General features: G+C 40.8%; 1 protein-coding gene across 5 annotated transcripts in view; it reads right to left on the reverse strand.

The window, feature by feature from the left end:
- PDZK1 (PDZ domain containing 1) overlaps nucleotides 1–15,777 on the reverse strand; it is a 45,350-nt gene that overhangs the window by 8,473 nt on the left and 21,100 nt on the right. For 4 of the 5 annotated variants that reach the window (XM_086718013.1, XM_086718012.1, XM_086718011.1 and 1 more), the window contains 4 exons: nucleotides 14,389–14,525; nucleotides 13,365–13,560; nucleotides 10,277–10,473; nucleotides 3,501–3,743 (listed from right to left, as the gene is read on the reverse strand). In XM_086718013.1, the coding sequence (XP_086574139.1) occupies nucleotides 3,501–3,743; nucleotides 10,277–10,473; nucleotides 13,365–13,560; nucleotides 14,389–14,525 (773 nt within the window). The remainder of the gene's footprint in view (nucleotides 1–3,500; nucleotides 3,744–10,276; nucleotides 10,474–13,364; nucleotides 13,561–14,388; nucleotides 14,526–15,777) is intronic. The other variant, XM_086718014.1, reaches the window with a different exon arrangement.

Raw genomic sequence — 15,777 nt, forward strand, 5'->3', positions numbered from 1 at the left:
CAAAGAGGAAGGAAAGCTTCCAAATTCATTCTACAAGGCCAGCATTACCCTGATACCAAAACCTGGCAAACACACCACACACATACACAAAATTACACACCAATATTCCTGATGAACATAGATGCAAAAATCCTCAAAATATTAACTGACCAAATTCTACAACACATTAAAAGGATCATTAACCACAATCAAGTGGGATTTATTCCAAGGATGCAAGAATGGTTCAATATCCACAAATCAATGTGATACACCACATTAACAAAACGAGAGTTAAAAATCTAATGACCAGCTCAATAGATGCAGAAAAAATATTTGACAAAATTCAGCATGATAAAAACTTAACAAAGTGGACTTAGAGGGAGCATACCTCAACATAATTAAGACCCTATATGACAAACCCTCGGTTAACGTAGTCGGTGAAAAGCTGAAAGCTTTTCCACTAAGATCAGGAGGGAGACAAGGATGTCCACTCTTGCCACCTTTATTTGACGTTGTACTGGACGTTCTAGCTGCAAAAATTGGAAAAGGAAAAGAAACAAAAGACATCCAAATTGGCAAGGAAAAAGTAAAACTGTCACTATTTGCAGATGACATGAGACTATATGTAGAAAACCCTAAAGACTCCACCAAAAACTATCAGAGTAAATGAATTCAATGAAGTTGCAAAAGCGAAAACATTAATATACAAAAATCTGTTGTGTTCCTATACACTAATAACAAAGTAGCAGAAAGAGAAATTTAGAAAACAATCCCATTTACAATTCCATCAAAGAGAATAAAATACATAGGAATAAATTTAACCAAGGAAGTTAAGAAAGAGTTTTAAAAGACCTGTACTCTGAAAACTGTAAGACATTGATGAAAGTGGAGATGGCACACTTAAATGGAAAGACATTCCATGCTTATAGATTGGGAGAATAGCGTTAAAATGTTCATACTACCCAGAGCAATCTACAGATCCCATACAATCCCTATCAAAATTCCAACAGTGGTTTTCTCCAAACTAGAACAAAAGATTGTAAATTTGTGTGGAACCACAAAGATCCCAAATAGGTAAACAATCTTAAGAAGAACAAAGCTGGGGGTCTCACAATCCCAGATTTTAAGGTATCCTCAAAGCTACAGTAATCAAAGCAGTGTAGTACTGGCACAAAAACAGACACATAGATCAACGAACAGAACAGAGAGCCCAGAAATAAACCCACGCTTATATGGTCAATTAACCTACAACAAAGGAGGGAAGAATATACAGTGGGGAAAAGACGGTCTCTTCGATAAATGGTGCTGGAGAAACTGGACCACTTCCTCATACCATACACAAAAATAAGCTCAAAATGGATTAAAGACCTAAATGGGAGACCTGAAATCATAAGACTCCTAGAAGAAAACACAGGCAGTAATTACTTCGGCATCAACCTTAGCAACATTTTTGTAGATCTGTCTCCTCAGACAAGGGGAAAAAAGCAAAAAGAAACCACTCAGACTACATCAAACTAAAAAGGTTTTGCAGAGTAAAGCATCAACAAAACGAAAGGGCAACTTGCTGAATGGAGAAGATACATCCAATGACGGGTTAATATCCAAAATTATAAAGAACTTATACAACAACAAATAATCCAATTAAGAAATGCACAGAATGGGCGTCTGGGTGGCTCAGTCGGTTGAGTGTCCAACTTCGGCTCAGATCATGATCTCGTGGTCTGTGAGTTCAAGCCCTGCGTCGGGCTCTGTGCTGACAGCTCAGAGCCCGGACCCTGCTTCAGAGTCTGTGTCTCCCTCTCTCTCTGCCCCTCCCCCGCTCATGCTCTGTCTCTCTCTGTCAAAAATAAACGTTAAAAAAAATTTTTTTAATAAAAAATAAAAAAAAGAAATGCGCAGAAGACCTGAATAGGCATTTTTCCAAACACATACACATGCCAGGAGACACATAAAAAGATGCTCACCATTATTAATCAGGAAAGTGCAAATCAAAACCACAATGAGATGTTACCTCACACCTATCAGAAAAGCTAGTATCAAAAAGATAAGAAATGACAAGTATCAGCAAGGATGTGGAGAAAAGGGAACGAACCCCTGTGCACTGTGGGTGGGAATGTAAATTGGTGCAGCCACTATGGAAAACAGTATGGAGATTCCTCAAAAAATTGAAAATAGAAATACCATAAGATCCAGCAATTTCACTTCTCAGTATTTACCCAAAGAAAACAAAAACACCAATTTGAAACTATCTATGCACCCCTTTGTTTACAGCAGCATTATTTACAATAGCGAAGATATGGACGCCACCTAAGTGTCCACCAATAGATGAAAGGATAACGAAGATGGGGGGAGGGAGGGGTCCACAATGGAATATTACTCAGCCATAACAAAGAATGGAATCTTGCCATTCACAACAACATGGATGGACCAAAGGCAGACAGAAATCAGCCTTATTATTTCACTTATATGTAGAATCCAAGAAACAAAACAAACATTCAAATCTAGAGAAAAAATTGGTGGTTGCCAAAGCAGAGGCAGATGGGGGAGGGATATGGGCAAAATAGGCAAAGGGGATTAAGAAGTACAAGCTTCCAGTTGTAAAATAAGTAAATCACAGGAATTAAAAGTACAGCTTAGATGGGGGCGCCTGGGTGGCGCAGTCGGTTAAGCGTCCGACTTCAGCCAGGTCACGATCTCGCGCTCCGTGAGTTCGAGCCCCGCGTCCGGCTCTGGGCTGATGGCTCAGAGCCTGGAGCCTGTTTCCGATTCTGTGTCTCCCTCTCTCTCTGCCTCTCCCCCGTTCATGCTCTGTCTCTCTCTGTCCCAAAAATAAATAAAACGTTGAAAAAAAAAAAAATTTTAAAAGTACAGCTTAGGGAATATAGTCAATAATATTTAATAACCGTATGGTGACAGTGGTAACTACACTCACCGATGATGAGAATTCGTAATGCATATAATTGTGAAAATGCTACATTGTACACCTGAAATTAATAGAACATTGTATGTCAACTATACTTCAATTTTTAAAAAATCATGAAGATCATCAGAAGAAAATAAGTAGCATTACAGTGGTTGAGTACCATATTGTAGGTCTTCTGAGTTGGAGCATTAATTAGATTTCATAGGTTCCCTTCTTCATTCCCAACTTGAGAGCTATGGGGATAGTCTCGCTGTCACTCCCTATAGGCTGGGGGCGTTACGCCAAACGCACAGGAGTAAACAAGTATCACTCCCAGTCAGACTTGGTAGTGACTGTCAACTACAGTCATGTCGATTCACTCTATTTGACGTGAAAGTACCTAAAGACAATTAGATGTTTAAGAAAAATAAAAGATGTGAGCTTAGGATGTACTCGTCACTACCTTAAAGGGTCCGGGACCATGGAAGCATTTATTTAAACCCAAGTGAGACCGTCAATGTAGGCCTTCAATGTAACCTAAGCCATCAATGAGTGGGAGAGACTAGGACTCTCCTAACTGTGGCGTGTTCATTGGGCTGCTAGAACCAGATTACCATACCTCTTTGACGAACGAGCCTGGCCGACCCTGAATGGTGTTTAAGTGAAAGCCATAGCCATTTTCACCTTTAACCAGCCTGCAGAGTTTAGGCTTATGATCTCCTACTTCCTCTGTAGTATCTGGACTTGAAACCTCCACAGGAGCGGGAGCCGGAGCGGGAGCCGGAGCGGGAGCCGGAGCCTCCTTGACAGAACCATTAGGCAGTTCTTGGCTTTGATAGTAGAGAAATGGAGAAAAGTGAGCCTTTGGAAAGGAAAAGAAAGGAAAGGGGAAAAAAAAAAAAAAACCATGAATTGTAAGTATGAGTAGTTATATTTTATTAAATGTGCTGGCTTAATTTACAAGGTGTCATACATGGTCCACAGCTCTTTCAGATACATCTGATTGGGGGCAGTAAAATTTCTCTACCACCCTAACCAGAAAAGGTATAAAGAAATATTGAGCTTGGTCATGAGTAATGTGTATAAACATGTAACCAAATACACATATACATAAAATAAAAGCTGTTATCACCATCTGAAGTACACGTACTAATTTGTTATACTCGTTTTTATTATTTATTGTTGTAACCATTAGTTGAAACTTCTGTTACGCCAAACTCATCTTTAAATACTTCTAATCCATCTCAACTCCCAGACCATCCATGTGAAGAAGAGTGTGATGGTCTTGAATACAAAAGAGGCATAGAACAGGAAACATACGACTGGTTTTTTTAAATAGAATTAACAGCTTAGACTGTGGGTTTTAATTGAGAGAATCAAAAAGGTAGATTTGAGTATGGCAAGATCCTGGACCAGCAGTTAAATTGCTGCCCACGAGTGTCCAGGACTTTTATTAGGCAATGAGTACAAAATCAGGCAACTGAAAGTGAGTACAATGTGTGCTCTGCCCCAAATTGTGCTGTTCGGCAGCCTGGCTAAAATTAGATTGGGGTCCTCTGGTTATCAATTCTCTGACTAACCACAAGACCACATCTTCCTTTCTAAACAAGAATAGCCAAGAACCTCATAGTTACCCAATTCAACTACATTTCAGACCTTTCAGTTATATACTTGCAAATGTTCCACATTTCTTTCTGTCTTTAAAATATGGAAAGTTAAACCAGCATTACTTCGATTCCCAAACTAGACAGAGATCCCACAAAAAAGGAGAATTACAGGCCAATATCCCTGACGAACACAGATGCAAAAATTATCAACAAGATACTAGTAAATTGAATTCAACAGCATATAAAAAGAATTATTCACCATGATCAAGTGGGATTCATTTCTGGGCTGCAGGGCTGGTTCAATATTTGCAAATCAACCAATGTGATACATCACATTAATAAAGGAAAGGATAAGAACCATATGATCTTGTCAACAGATGCAGAAAAAGCATTTGACAAAATACAGCATCCTTTCCTAATAAAAACCCTCAAGAAAGTCAGGATAGAAAGAACATACCTTAACAACATAAAAGCCATATATGAAAAGCCCACAGCTAATATCATCCTCAATGGGGAAAACCTGAGAGCTTTCCCCCTGAGATCAGGAACATGACAGGGATGTCCACTGTCACCACTGTTGTTTAACATAGTGTTGGAAGTCCTAGCATCAGCAATCAGACAACAAAATGAAATAAATGGCATCAAAATTGACAAAGAAGAAGTCAAACTTTCACTTTTCGCAGATGACATGATACTCTACATGAAAAACCTGCAAGACTCCACCAAAAAGGCTGCTAGAACTGATACATGAATTCAGCAAAGTTGCAGGATACAAAATCAGTGTACAGAAGTTGGTTGCATTTCTATATACCAACAATGAAGCAACATAAAGAGAAATCAAGAAGTCGATCCCATTTACAATTGTACGAAGAACCATAAAAAACCCAGAAATAAACCTAACCAAAGATGTGAAAGATCCACATGCTGAAAACTATAGAAAACTTATGAAGAAAATTGAAGAACACACAAAGAATGGAAAAACATTCCATGCTCATGGATTGGAAGAATATTGTTAAAATGTCAATACTACCCAAACAATCTACACATTCAGTGCAATCCCAATCAAAATTACACCAGCATTCTTCTCAAAGCCAGAACAAACAATCCTAAAATTTGTACGGAACCACAAAAGACCCTGAATAGCCAAAGTGATGTTGAAAAAGAAAACCAAAGCGGGAGACATCACAATCCCAGACTTTAGCCTCTACTAAAGCTGTAATCATCAAGAGAGTATGATATTGGCACAAAAACAGACACATAGACCAATGGAATAAAATAGAGAACCCAGAATTGGGCCCAAATGGATGGCCAACTAATCTTTGACAAAGCAGGAAAGAGCATCCCATGGAAAAAAAGACAATCTCTTTAGCAAATGGTGCTGGGAGAACTGGACAGCAACATGCAGAAGAATGAAACTAGACCACTTTCTTACACCATACACAAAAATAAACTCAAAATGGATGAAAGACCTAAATGTGAGACAGGAAACCATCAAAACCCTAGAGGAGAAAACAGGCAACAATCTCTTTGACCTCAGCTACAGCAATTTCTTGCTCGACATGTCTCCAAAGGCAAGGGAATTAAAAGCAAAAATGAATTACTGGGACCGCATCAAGATAAAAAAAACTTCTGCCCACTGAAGGAAACAATCAACAAAACCGAAAAGCAACCAATGGAATGAGAGAAGATACTTTCAGATGACATATTGGATATAGGGTTAGTATCCAAAATCTATAAAGAACTTCTCAAACTCAACACCCAAAAAACAAATAATCCAGTGAAGAAATTGGCAAAAGGCATGAATGGACACTTCTCCAAAGACGACATCCAGCTGGCCAACAGACACATGAAAGGGTGCTTAACGTCACTCATCATCAGGGAGATACAAATCAAAACCACACTGAGATACCGCCTCACACTGGTCAGAGTGGCTAAAATAAACAACTCAGGAAACAACAGATACTGGTGCGGATGTGGAGAAACAGGAACCCTCTTGCAGTTGGTGGGAATGCAAACTGGTGCAGCCACTCTGGAAAACAGTGTGGAGGTTCCTCAAAAAATTAAAAATAGAACTACCCTACAACCCAGCAATAGCACTACCAGGAATTTATCCAAAGGATACAGGAGTGCTGATTCATAGGGGTACATGTACCCCAATGTTTATAGCAGCACTTTCAACAAAGGCCAAATTATGGAAAGAGCCTAAATGTCCATCAACTGATGAATGGATAAAGAAGATGTAGTTTATATATTCAATGGAATACTACTTGGCATGAGAAAGAATAAAATCATGCCATTTGCAGCAACATGGATGGGACTGGAAGGTATTAAGCTAAGTGAAATAAGTCAGTCAGAGAAAGACAGGTATCATGTTTTCACTCATATGTGGAACTTGAGAAACTTAACAGAAGACCATGGGGGAAGGAAGGCGGAAAAACTAGTTACAAACAGAGAGGCAGGGAGGCAAACCACAAGACTCTTAAATACAGAGAAAAAACAAACTGAGGGTGGATGGCGGGGTGGAGGAGAGGGGAAAGTGGGTGATGGGTATTGAGGAGGGCACTTGCTGGGATGAGCACTGGGTGTTGTATGTAAGCAGTGAACCACAGAAATCTACCCCCAAAACCAAGAGCACACTTCACACACTGTATGTTAGTCAACTTGACAATGAATTCTATTTTAAAAATTATAACAAAAAATAAAATAAAATGAAATGTGGAAAGTTATCAGTGACTTGTTACATACAAAAATACCTCCAACATCACTACCCAAAGGGCAAATCAACTGTATGTGATCACAGCAGCTAATCTTGAGGACAAGCATAGTAACATTAAACACTTAGCGAGTTTTCATTCACTTTCAGATATCTGGGTGCCTAGTATGTGCCAGGAACTTGTTTAGGTGTTTGTTTCATTCACGGTTATATCTCAAAGATCCACCCACCCCTGTGTGGAACCTGCTTTAGAGGGGCTGAAGGAAGGGGGAGGAAGAAGATGGGGAAAACATGTTTTTCAAAATTCTCTCTTGTATTAACCAAAACATTATAGTTAAATCATTGTCATAGAATTAGGAGGGAGTGGAAAAGAATTAATGCCAGAGTCCCCTTTATAGCAGCCTGAGAAGTGACTTTCTGACTTCTGTCTGAACTTTTCCACAAGCTGGGAGGTCACCACTCAGCAAAAATGGCTCACCCTGTTCCTGGCAGCTTCAGTTGGGGCTGTTGTTGGGTAGAGTGTGCTCTATATTTGTTAGATCTAGTTAATTTTGTTCAAGTCCTTGAGTTCCTTATCTTCTGTCTGGTGGCTCGATCTGTGATTAAGAACGAGGAATCTCCCAACTATTATTGTGGAATTGCCTATTTCCACTTCCAAGTTTGTCAATTTGTGCTTCATGGTTTTTCCAGCTTTATTAATGTGTAATTGACAAACTGTATATATTCAAGGTGTATGTACAGTGTGATTTGATATACATACACATTGTGATCACCACAATCAAGTTAATTAACATATCTGTCCCCTTACACAGTCATCATGTTATCATTTAGTCTTTTGAATTCTTTTTTTTTTTTTTAATGTTTATTTTTGAGAGAGAGAGAGACAGAGCGTGAGCAGGGGAGGGGCAGAGAGAGAGGGAGACACAGAATCGGAAGCAGGCTCCAGGCTCTGAGCTGTCAGTGCAGGGCCCGATGCGGGGCTCAAACTCACAGACCTGAGATCATGACCTGAGCCAAAGTTGGAAGCTTAACCAACTGAGCCACCCAGGCACCCCTGCTTCTAGAATTCTTGAAGATACTCTCCTTTCCTCCCCAAAAGTCTATGCTTATTCAAGCTAAATACTCACATTGTGACTTCTAGAACCTCTGCTCCAATTACCTTTCTTGATACTGAACTTCTTACAGTGATGTTCTCAGAACTGGACACGAAGTTGACTTAAACAACATTTCTATATGCCACACATTATTCTGAATGTTCTAAATATTAGCTCATATAACACTGCACAGTAGCTCTCCCCACTTTACAACTAAGGAAACAAGTACAGCCAGGGTAACTTGCCCAAGCATACATTACTTACTAGTCATTTTAAGTACGATCTGACCAACTGTCCTCTCTAAAAGCCAAGTGTCCGTTTAAATTGCCTTTTTGGGGTGGGGGCAGCTATGTAGGGTATCATCAGGTTTCTGTTCTTTTTTTTTTTTTTTTTTAATTTTTTTTTTCAACGTTTATTTATTTTTGGGACAGAGAGAGACAGAGCATGAACGGGGGAGGGGCAGAGAGAGAGGGAGACACAGAATCGGAAACAGGCTCCAGGCTCTGAGCCATCAGCCCAGAGCCTGACGCGGGGCTCGAACTCACGGACCGCGAGATCGTGACCTGGCTGAAGTCGGACGCTTAACCGACTGCGCCACCCAGGCGCCCCTGTTCTTTTTTTATAGTCCTCAAATCAGGTCTCACCATTTGATATGCATACAATTTAGTTTTAAATTAGTATGTGAAATTTATTCCTGTTTAAAGTTAAACTTACTAGTTTTTATGCTTCTTTCTATCCTGACTGGATATTTTGAATATTATAATCTCTAGTAAATTAATTACCCATCAACACATTAAGCCATCTGTATGACTAAAGTATGTTAAACATTTTCCATGTTTCCAAATTGGATTATAAACAGCTTAGGATACGCAGAATACCATTGGAGACATCTATGCAGAAAGACATTGTTCCAATATCAATTATCCTTCAAGTATGGCCGCAAACTAGCTAAAAACCCACAAATCCTTCTATCATCCAGTTTACCCTTCAATTTTCTTTACACAAGTATCTTGAAATACCTAATCAAGATGTGCTGAGAGGGAATATGGTGGAATGAATTAAGAACTTAGGTTCAGGGGTGTCTGGGTGGCTCAGTCAGCTAAGCATCCGACTCTTGATCTCAGCTCAGGTCTTGATCTCAGGGTCGTGAGTTCAAGCCCTGCACTCAGCAAAACAACTTGGGTTCAAATACCGGCTGGGATGGGTGACTTAAAAAAATGAAGTTTAGAGAGACTAGGAAATTGCAAATCTGTAAAAAGGGGCTAATACCACCCCTATCATATTCCTCGCTATCATTTATGTACCTTTGGATGCTGCCATTATTGTATATCACATAGAATAAGTTCATCTTTGTTCATCTGTGTGACCACCACCTAGCAAGGCGGATGGTACATCGAAGGCCCCTGAATGTCTCTTAAACTAGACCGAATCTCAGTTCTTGTGATAAAATTAAAAGATTATTAAAAAAAAAAAAAAGACATGCAGGTAACACCTGTTGTGATTAAAAGTTAAGAGCAAATAAGGTTAGTGTGACACTAATGTTAGTCTTGGTGAATCCATGTTTCTATTCCCTTGCTAAGGGCTCAGGAGCTATTTAATAATCCTTTCTAGGCTTTTATGCAGGGTTAATGGCATTTATTGGTCTATAGTTTAAAATCCAGTTGTTTGCTATTTGGCACAGTTAGGGCTATATCTGCCTATTTCCAGGGTAATGTTCGTAGATTTTTCTCAGATCAGCAAGAGTAATTCTGTAGTTACATTCGCAAATTCTTTCAAAATCTTGAATCTAAGGATTTAAAACTCACGTACCAATCACTTGGCATTCTCTTGTCACTACCAACTTGACCTTCAATGCAGCCTTAATGATGACCGTTACACCCCTTCCAGTTTGAAAATCAAAGTGGTAACTTAGCCAAAGTTTGAGGACTTGAGGGAATGGACCCAACCTTAATGCACGAATGCGTGGCCTTGAATTATTTACCAGTCTATACATGTGGTCCGTCTCTTTGTCCACCACCAGCAGTGAAGTCTGATCTCCACCCTTTCTAATCATTTCCACCACACTGTCATGATCCAGGGATTCCACAGACTCGCCATTGACAGCGACTACCAAGTCGTTGTTCTTCAAGCCGGCCTCCTCTGCTGGACTTCCGGAATCTATGTCCTTGACGACTTGACCTACCCTCCCAAAAAATTAAATAAAATTATCAGAAAGATCCCTAAATTAAACTGTGGCATTTCTGCTGGAGCCCAAGGATCTGATAAATAAATGTAAAAGGCATGCTGAATACTACTGCCCCTCCCACTGGCATCAGAGAAAGCCTGTGAGCACCCTATCCAGCCTCATTCCCTGCCCAGAACTTACTCCAGGAACAAACTTAGCCATTACCGATGAAAGGACCTTAAGGAAAAAAAATCATGTTACTAAAAGTGTCTGAGAAAAAAAAAAGAGGTTAGAGTGGGAGAGAGCCAAAGCATAAGAGACTGTTGAGAACTGAGAACAAACTAAGGGTTGATGGGGGGTGGGAGGGAGGAGAGGGTGGGTGATGGGTATTGAGGAGGGCACCTTTAGGGATGAGCACTGGGTGTTGTATGGAAACCAATTTGACAATAAATTTCATATATAAATAAAAAAATAAATAAATTAATTAAATAAATAAATAAAAATTTAAAAAAAAAAAGTGTCTGAGGCTCAATCTTGACAAAATAACATGCTAAGTATTAGGAGTCAGCTAGTTCCCAGGAAGCTCTTGTAACCCATACATCTTATGGAGAAGCTAAGCCATTAAAAGGGGGGTTGAAAGAAGAAAGAAGAACAAAACCAAAGAAGACAGAGCCTAGGAAACCCATGCTGGCATTTTAGTAGCCACTAGGTGTATTTGACTGTGAATGTGTTTGTGGGCGTGCCTCGACAATGTGTCTTCCGCCTTCCTCTCCCGACTTGAACTGTCTTTACCAGACGCCTTCAGATCTCCCACACTGTCTTTTTTGTTGTCCCTCCCACTTTTGTAACAAGCTCCAGTTTCACTCTTCCAGCTGGCTGCTGGGCATCTCCAACTAGGTATCCCATAGATCCCTCAAATGTAACATACTCAAACCAAAAGCCATCTCTGCCCATCACCCCCATCCCAAAGCTCCTCCTCTAGGTCACCTGTTCATGGGAGCACCATCACTCCAGTCACTGACACGTAGGAACAATTCTTCCTCAGTGTCCACTCCCCATATTCCAATCAACTCCTAGGTCCTTTGTTGCTGCCTTAATATTTGACATATCTCCTCTTCTCTGGAGCCACTTCCTCTACCCTCAATGCAGGTGGTATTAGTTCCTGCCTTAAACTCTACCTACCTTCAGTTATGAATTGCTCTCCCTGTCCCTGATCTCTGTCTTCTCCAATACAGATCTGCCTTCAGATTCTTCTTGATGCAATGTCGGACCAAGTCATTCCCTGGGGCAACAGCACGAGTGTGGGCTTTAGAACAGAACAGACCTGGGCGCCTGGGTGGCTCAGTCGGTTAAGCATCCGACTTCGGCTCAGGTCATGATCTCACGGTGCATGAGTTAGAGCCCCGCATCGGGCTCTGTGCTGACAGCTCAGAGCCTGGAGCCTGCTTTGGATTCTGTGTCTCCCTCTCTCTCTGCCCCTCCCCTGTTCATGCTCTGTCACTGTCTCAAAAATAAATAAAAACATTAAAAAATAAAAATTAAAAAAAAAAAAAAAAGAACAGAACAGACCTGAGTTTGGTCCCAGTTAAACCACAACTATTTGACTTTATAATAATTACTGTATCTTCTCCAAGCCCTTAAGTTCAGAAATTCTTCTTGCAGAATTATTAGGATTGTGTTTGAGATGCATAAGCCCCCAAGGTGCTATAGGCTTAATTTTTTCTTATCACACTGTTGAAAAAACTTTTAACTCCCCATCGACCACAGAGCCAAGTCTAAACTCTTCGACCTGGTATTAAAGGCCCTTCATCATCTCTTCCCAACCTACCTTTCTAACATGGTTTCCTGTGCTACACCTCAGATGCCAAACTGTGCCCATATTTCCCTGCTTTATTCACACAATCCCATCCTAATGGAATGGCCTGCGTTGTTCCCACACCATCTGTTTGTCCAAATTCTATTCATACTTCAAAGCCTGAGCTCAGGTGCCATCTCTACAATGAGGTCTTCCTGTACTTTTTTAGTAAGGAAAATGTGTTCCAACCTTGAATTCCAACAGTATTTTATCTAACCCATATTAAGGTTCTCCTCACAACTACCTTCAGTTATGGACATAAGTATTGCATCTCCTCTACTAAACAGGAGGCTCCTTGACTGAAGAACTCCTATTTGATCCACTTGATATTCTAGAAGGCCCTGAGGATGCTTTTATATAATATGAATCAAATTAACATTCGATTAATTCAAATATAATGAACAGAACATAGCAACTTCTAGGAGAATAACAGTTTGCAAAATGGCCTGAAGCTGCGTTCTTTTATATATTCAGCTTCCCTAGAAGGAATGTAGTTCTTTTCTTGTTGAGTTGCAAGGAATCAGAAAGATTCCTGGTTCTATTGGATTCCCAGGCCCCAGCCCACACCTCTGCCTCGGATCTGGTGGCGTACCGGAGCTGGCTCGTCCAGGCTCGTGAGAACCCTTTCTCGCCAATACTTCTCAACATTGCACTCTGTGACAGCACATTGGTAGCTTGAAATCAGATGTAATGGGAGTATTTGCACCACCAAAATAAAATAAAATAAAATAAAATAAAATAAAATAAAATAGATCAACAAATGCTACAAATTAGGTGGAATTTTTCCCCCCGGAGAGCAAATTTACAGCACACTACCGCCCAGATCTAAAATTCTGCTTTATCATTCTGCTAAGGAAAACCTGAGAGACCCGTTGTCAGGCCCCCATGGAAAATGACCCGGCTATGCCTTCTAGTTTCTTACTATCTCCTCGTGCAGCAGCTAGGAAGTTGGAGGCCTAACAGAACTCTGGAGTCGGACTAGGATGAAGAATTGGACTTCATTGTTCAATTGGTTCCACTGCCACACTTTCTGCTCGTCTAGCGCCTCACCTTTCTGTTCCGGGCCTGCCCTCAGGTAGAAACCATAGCCATTGCTCCCCTTCTTCATCTCCACGAGACGGGGCTGGTGGGGTAGCAGTTTCAAACTGGCCGTCTCTCTCCTGAATCTGGTCTTCTGCTCGGTGTGGAGCTTGTCAGTCTCCTCGTCCACCAGCAGGAACATGACGCGGCCTCCAGAGCTCTTCACCTGGAACAGCACACACAGTAAGACTGACAGCGGTCTCCAAGAACGGCATGGGGGAGGAGGAGAGCTTCTGCGCAGAGGCACACAGTCTCTAGGTTCGACAGAAAATATGCAATGTGAGGCCTGAGTTTGAACTATAACACTACCTCCTGATCTCCCTGGGATTTCTCGATCCCCACTTCTACAGCTGTTTTCCCCTTTGTTAAGTATGACCTCACCCACACAGATGCGAACTGAACCCAAGTGAGAGCTGGGATTCAGAAAACCCAGAAAGGTACTTAAGCGAAGTACTTACGTCTAGAGAAGGAGTTTGGAAAAGAAGGTAAAGGTCTACTGTGAAAAATTATTCTACCAGGAGAAGTTGGTCAGTTTTCATGGTTCCACGTGACCTCAAAGGAAAACCTGAGAGCATAATCCATGTGTCATGGACCCAGGACATAAGACCTGGGGTAACAGGTCTTCCAACACCTCCTACACGTAGCTCTATATTCATCATCACATTGGTTATCTGCCAGCTTGAGCTAAAACATTTTAGTGAAACACTCAATTTGTTATAAATTCAGACGGAGCTCCCAATCAGGTACAAAAAGATCCAAAAGATAAAGCTGACAGTTCTTTAGAACACTTTTCTTTGAAATAACACGAAACTAGCCTTGTTCCAAAACCCTATGCTAACCCTGCTGACACCACTAGTGAGTCTATTCACTCTGAAAACAAAGGATTAGCTTCCCATCATTATATTCCTTCCATCATAAACTACCACTCCTGTCTTCCTGTCACTTCCAATAGGAGGAGAGTGAAAGGTAAGAAAAGTGCCCCTTTGGGCTATACCTTTGCAACGACTTCCTCATGGCTGGCGTCTTCTACATTCTCTCCATTTACTTCAATCAAGTGATCACCAGCCAGGACACCAGCTTTCATAGCCACACCTTGAGGTGTTATATCAGTCATGTACACTCCCTTTTTGCCTGAAAGGGAGTGGACCATCATCACAACTCCATCACACAGAAAGTCCAACAATAAGGATTTCCTCCCAATAACGTAAAAATTACAACCTCCAATTTTAAGGCTAACTTTGCCTTCTGATCTAGAATTATAATTACAGCTCCTGGCTTTGTGCTAGGAGCTTTGTTGGGTTTTGTTGATTCTAATAGAATTTCCGACCCCAACTAAATGCAAGGAAGGAATCTCAGGTGGCACTGGCCTTTTGAACCGGAAAAGCACCGAGCTGTGCCCGGGCTGTATCGCTATCACACTCCCATTCTTCGCATTTGTGGAATTAGAAAGCATCTGTTCCATTCTGTCCTTTTATTTTTTTTTAATTCTTTTTAACGTTTATTCATTTTTGAGAGAGAGAACAGAGCGTGAGCAGGGGAGGGGCAGAGAGAGAGGGAGACATAGAGTCGGAAGCAGGCTCCAGGCTCTGAGCTGTCAGGGCTCAGAGTCCGACGTGGGGTTCCAACGCAGACCGTGAGATCATGACCTGGGCCGAAGTTGGACGGACAGTCAACTGACTGAGCCACCAGGTGCCCCCTGTCCTCTTTAATTAGTTCTATCACCAACCGTCCTGTACCAATGAGGTCACCAAATCTCACTGATGCAAGCCTAGGAGGACAGAGCCACAGAAGGCAGCTAGATACAGAAATGATACAAATAGAGATAGAGATAGAGATAGAGATAGAGATAGAGATAGAGATAGAGATAGAGATAGAGATAGAGGTAGAGATAGAGAAATGATATCAATTCTTTCAAGATATTAATATTTCAACCTAGGCAAAGGGCAGCTTCATAATGACAAAATAAATCACTTGTAAGGAATAACAGTAGAAACTGCTGTCTTAAAATTTCTCCCATTACAATTTCTCTTGTTATATATTTGTCATGTAGAAAACATTTTCTTCATAAAGTTCATTTAAACCATGCATTATGTTCACTAACACAAGGGCCAAATGGATTGAATCTGAATTATAATTTTTTTACCATTTTGCTGATAATGGACTTCTAAGAAATGCCAGGCTTCCCTTGACCACCTACACCACTATGTTTAATAGCGGACAAACTTGAGAAATGCCTCTTCTACCTAGTTTATATCTCTTGCTATAGGTTAAATAGGCGTTGGAAACAAGTTTTATGTTTACTATTGGTCTGTTCTTTATCACTTACCCAGTTATGACCAGTGCCTCTCCAGTATCAGAAGGAACATGGGAGGAGCAAATTCAA

The sequence above is a fragment of the Puma concolor genome, chromosome C1 (genome assembly GCF_028749965.1).
Source record: "Puma concolor isolate L17-30 chromosome C1, mPumCon1.1.hap2, whole genome shotgun sequence".
In the NCBI taxonomy this organism is placed as follows: Eukaryota; Metazoa; Chordata; class Mammalia; order Carnivora; family Felidae; genus Puma; species Puma concolor.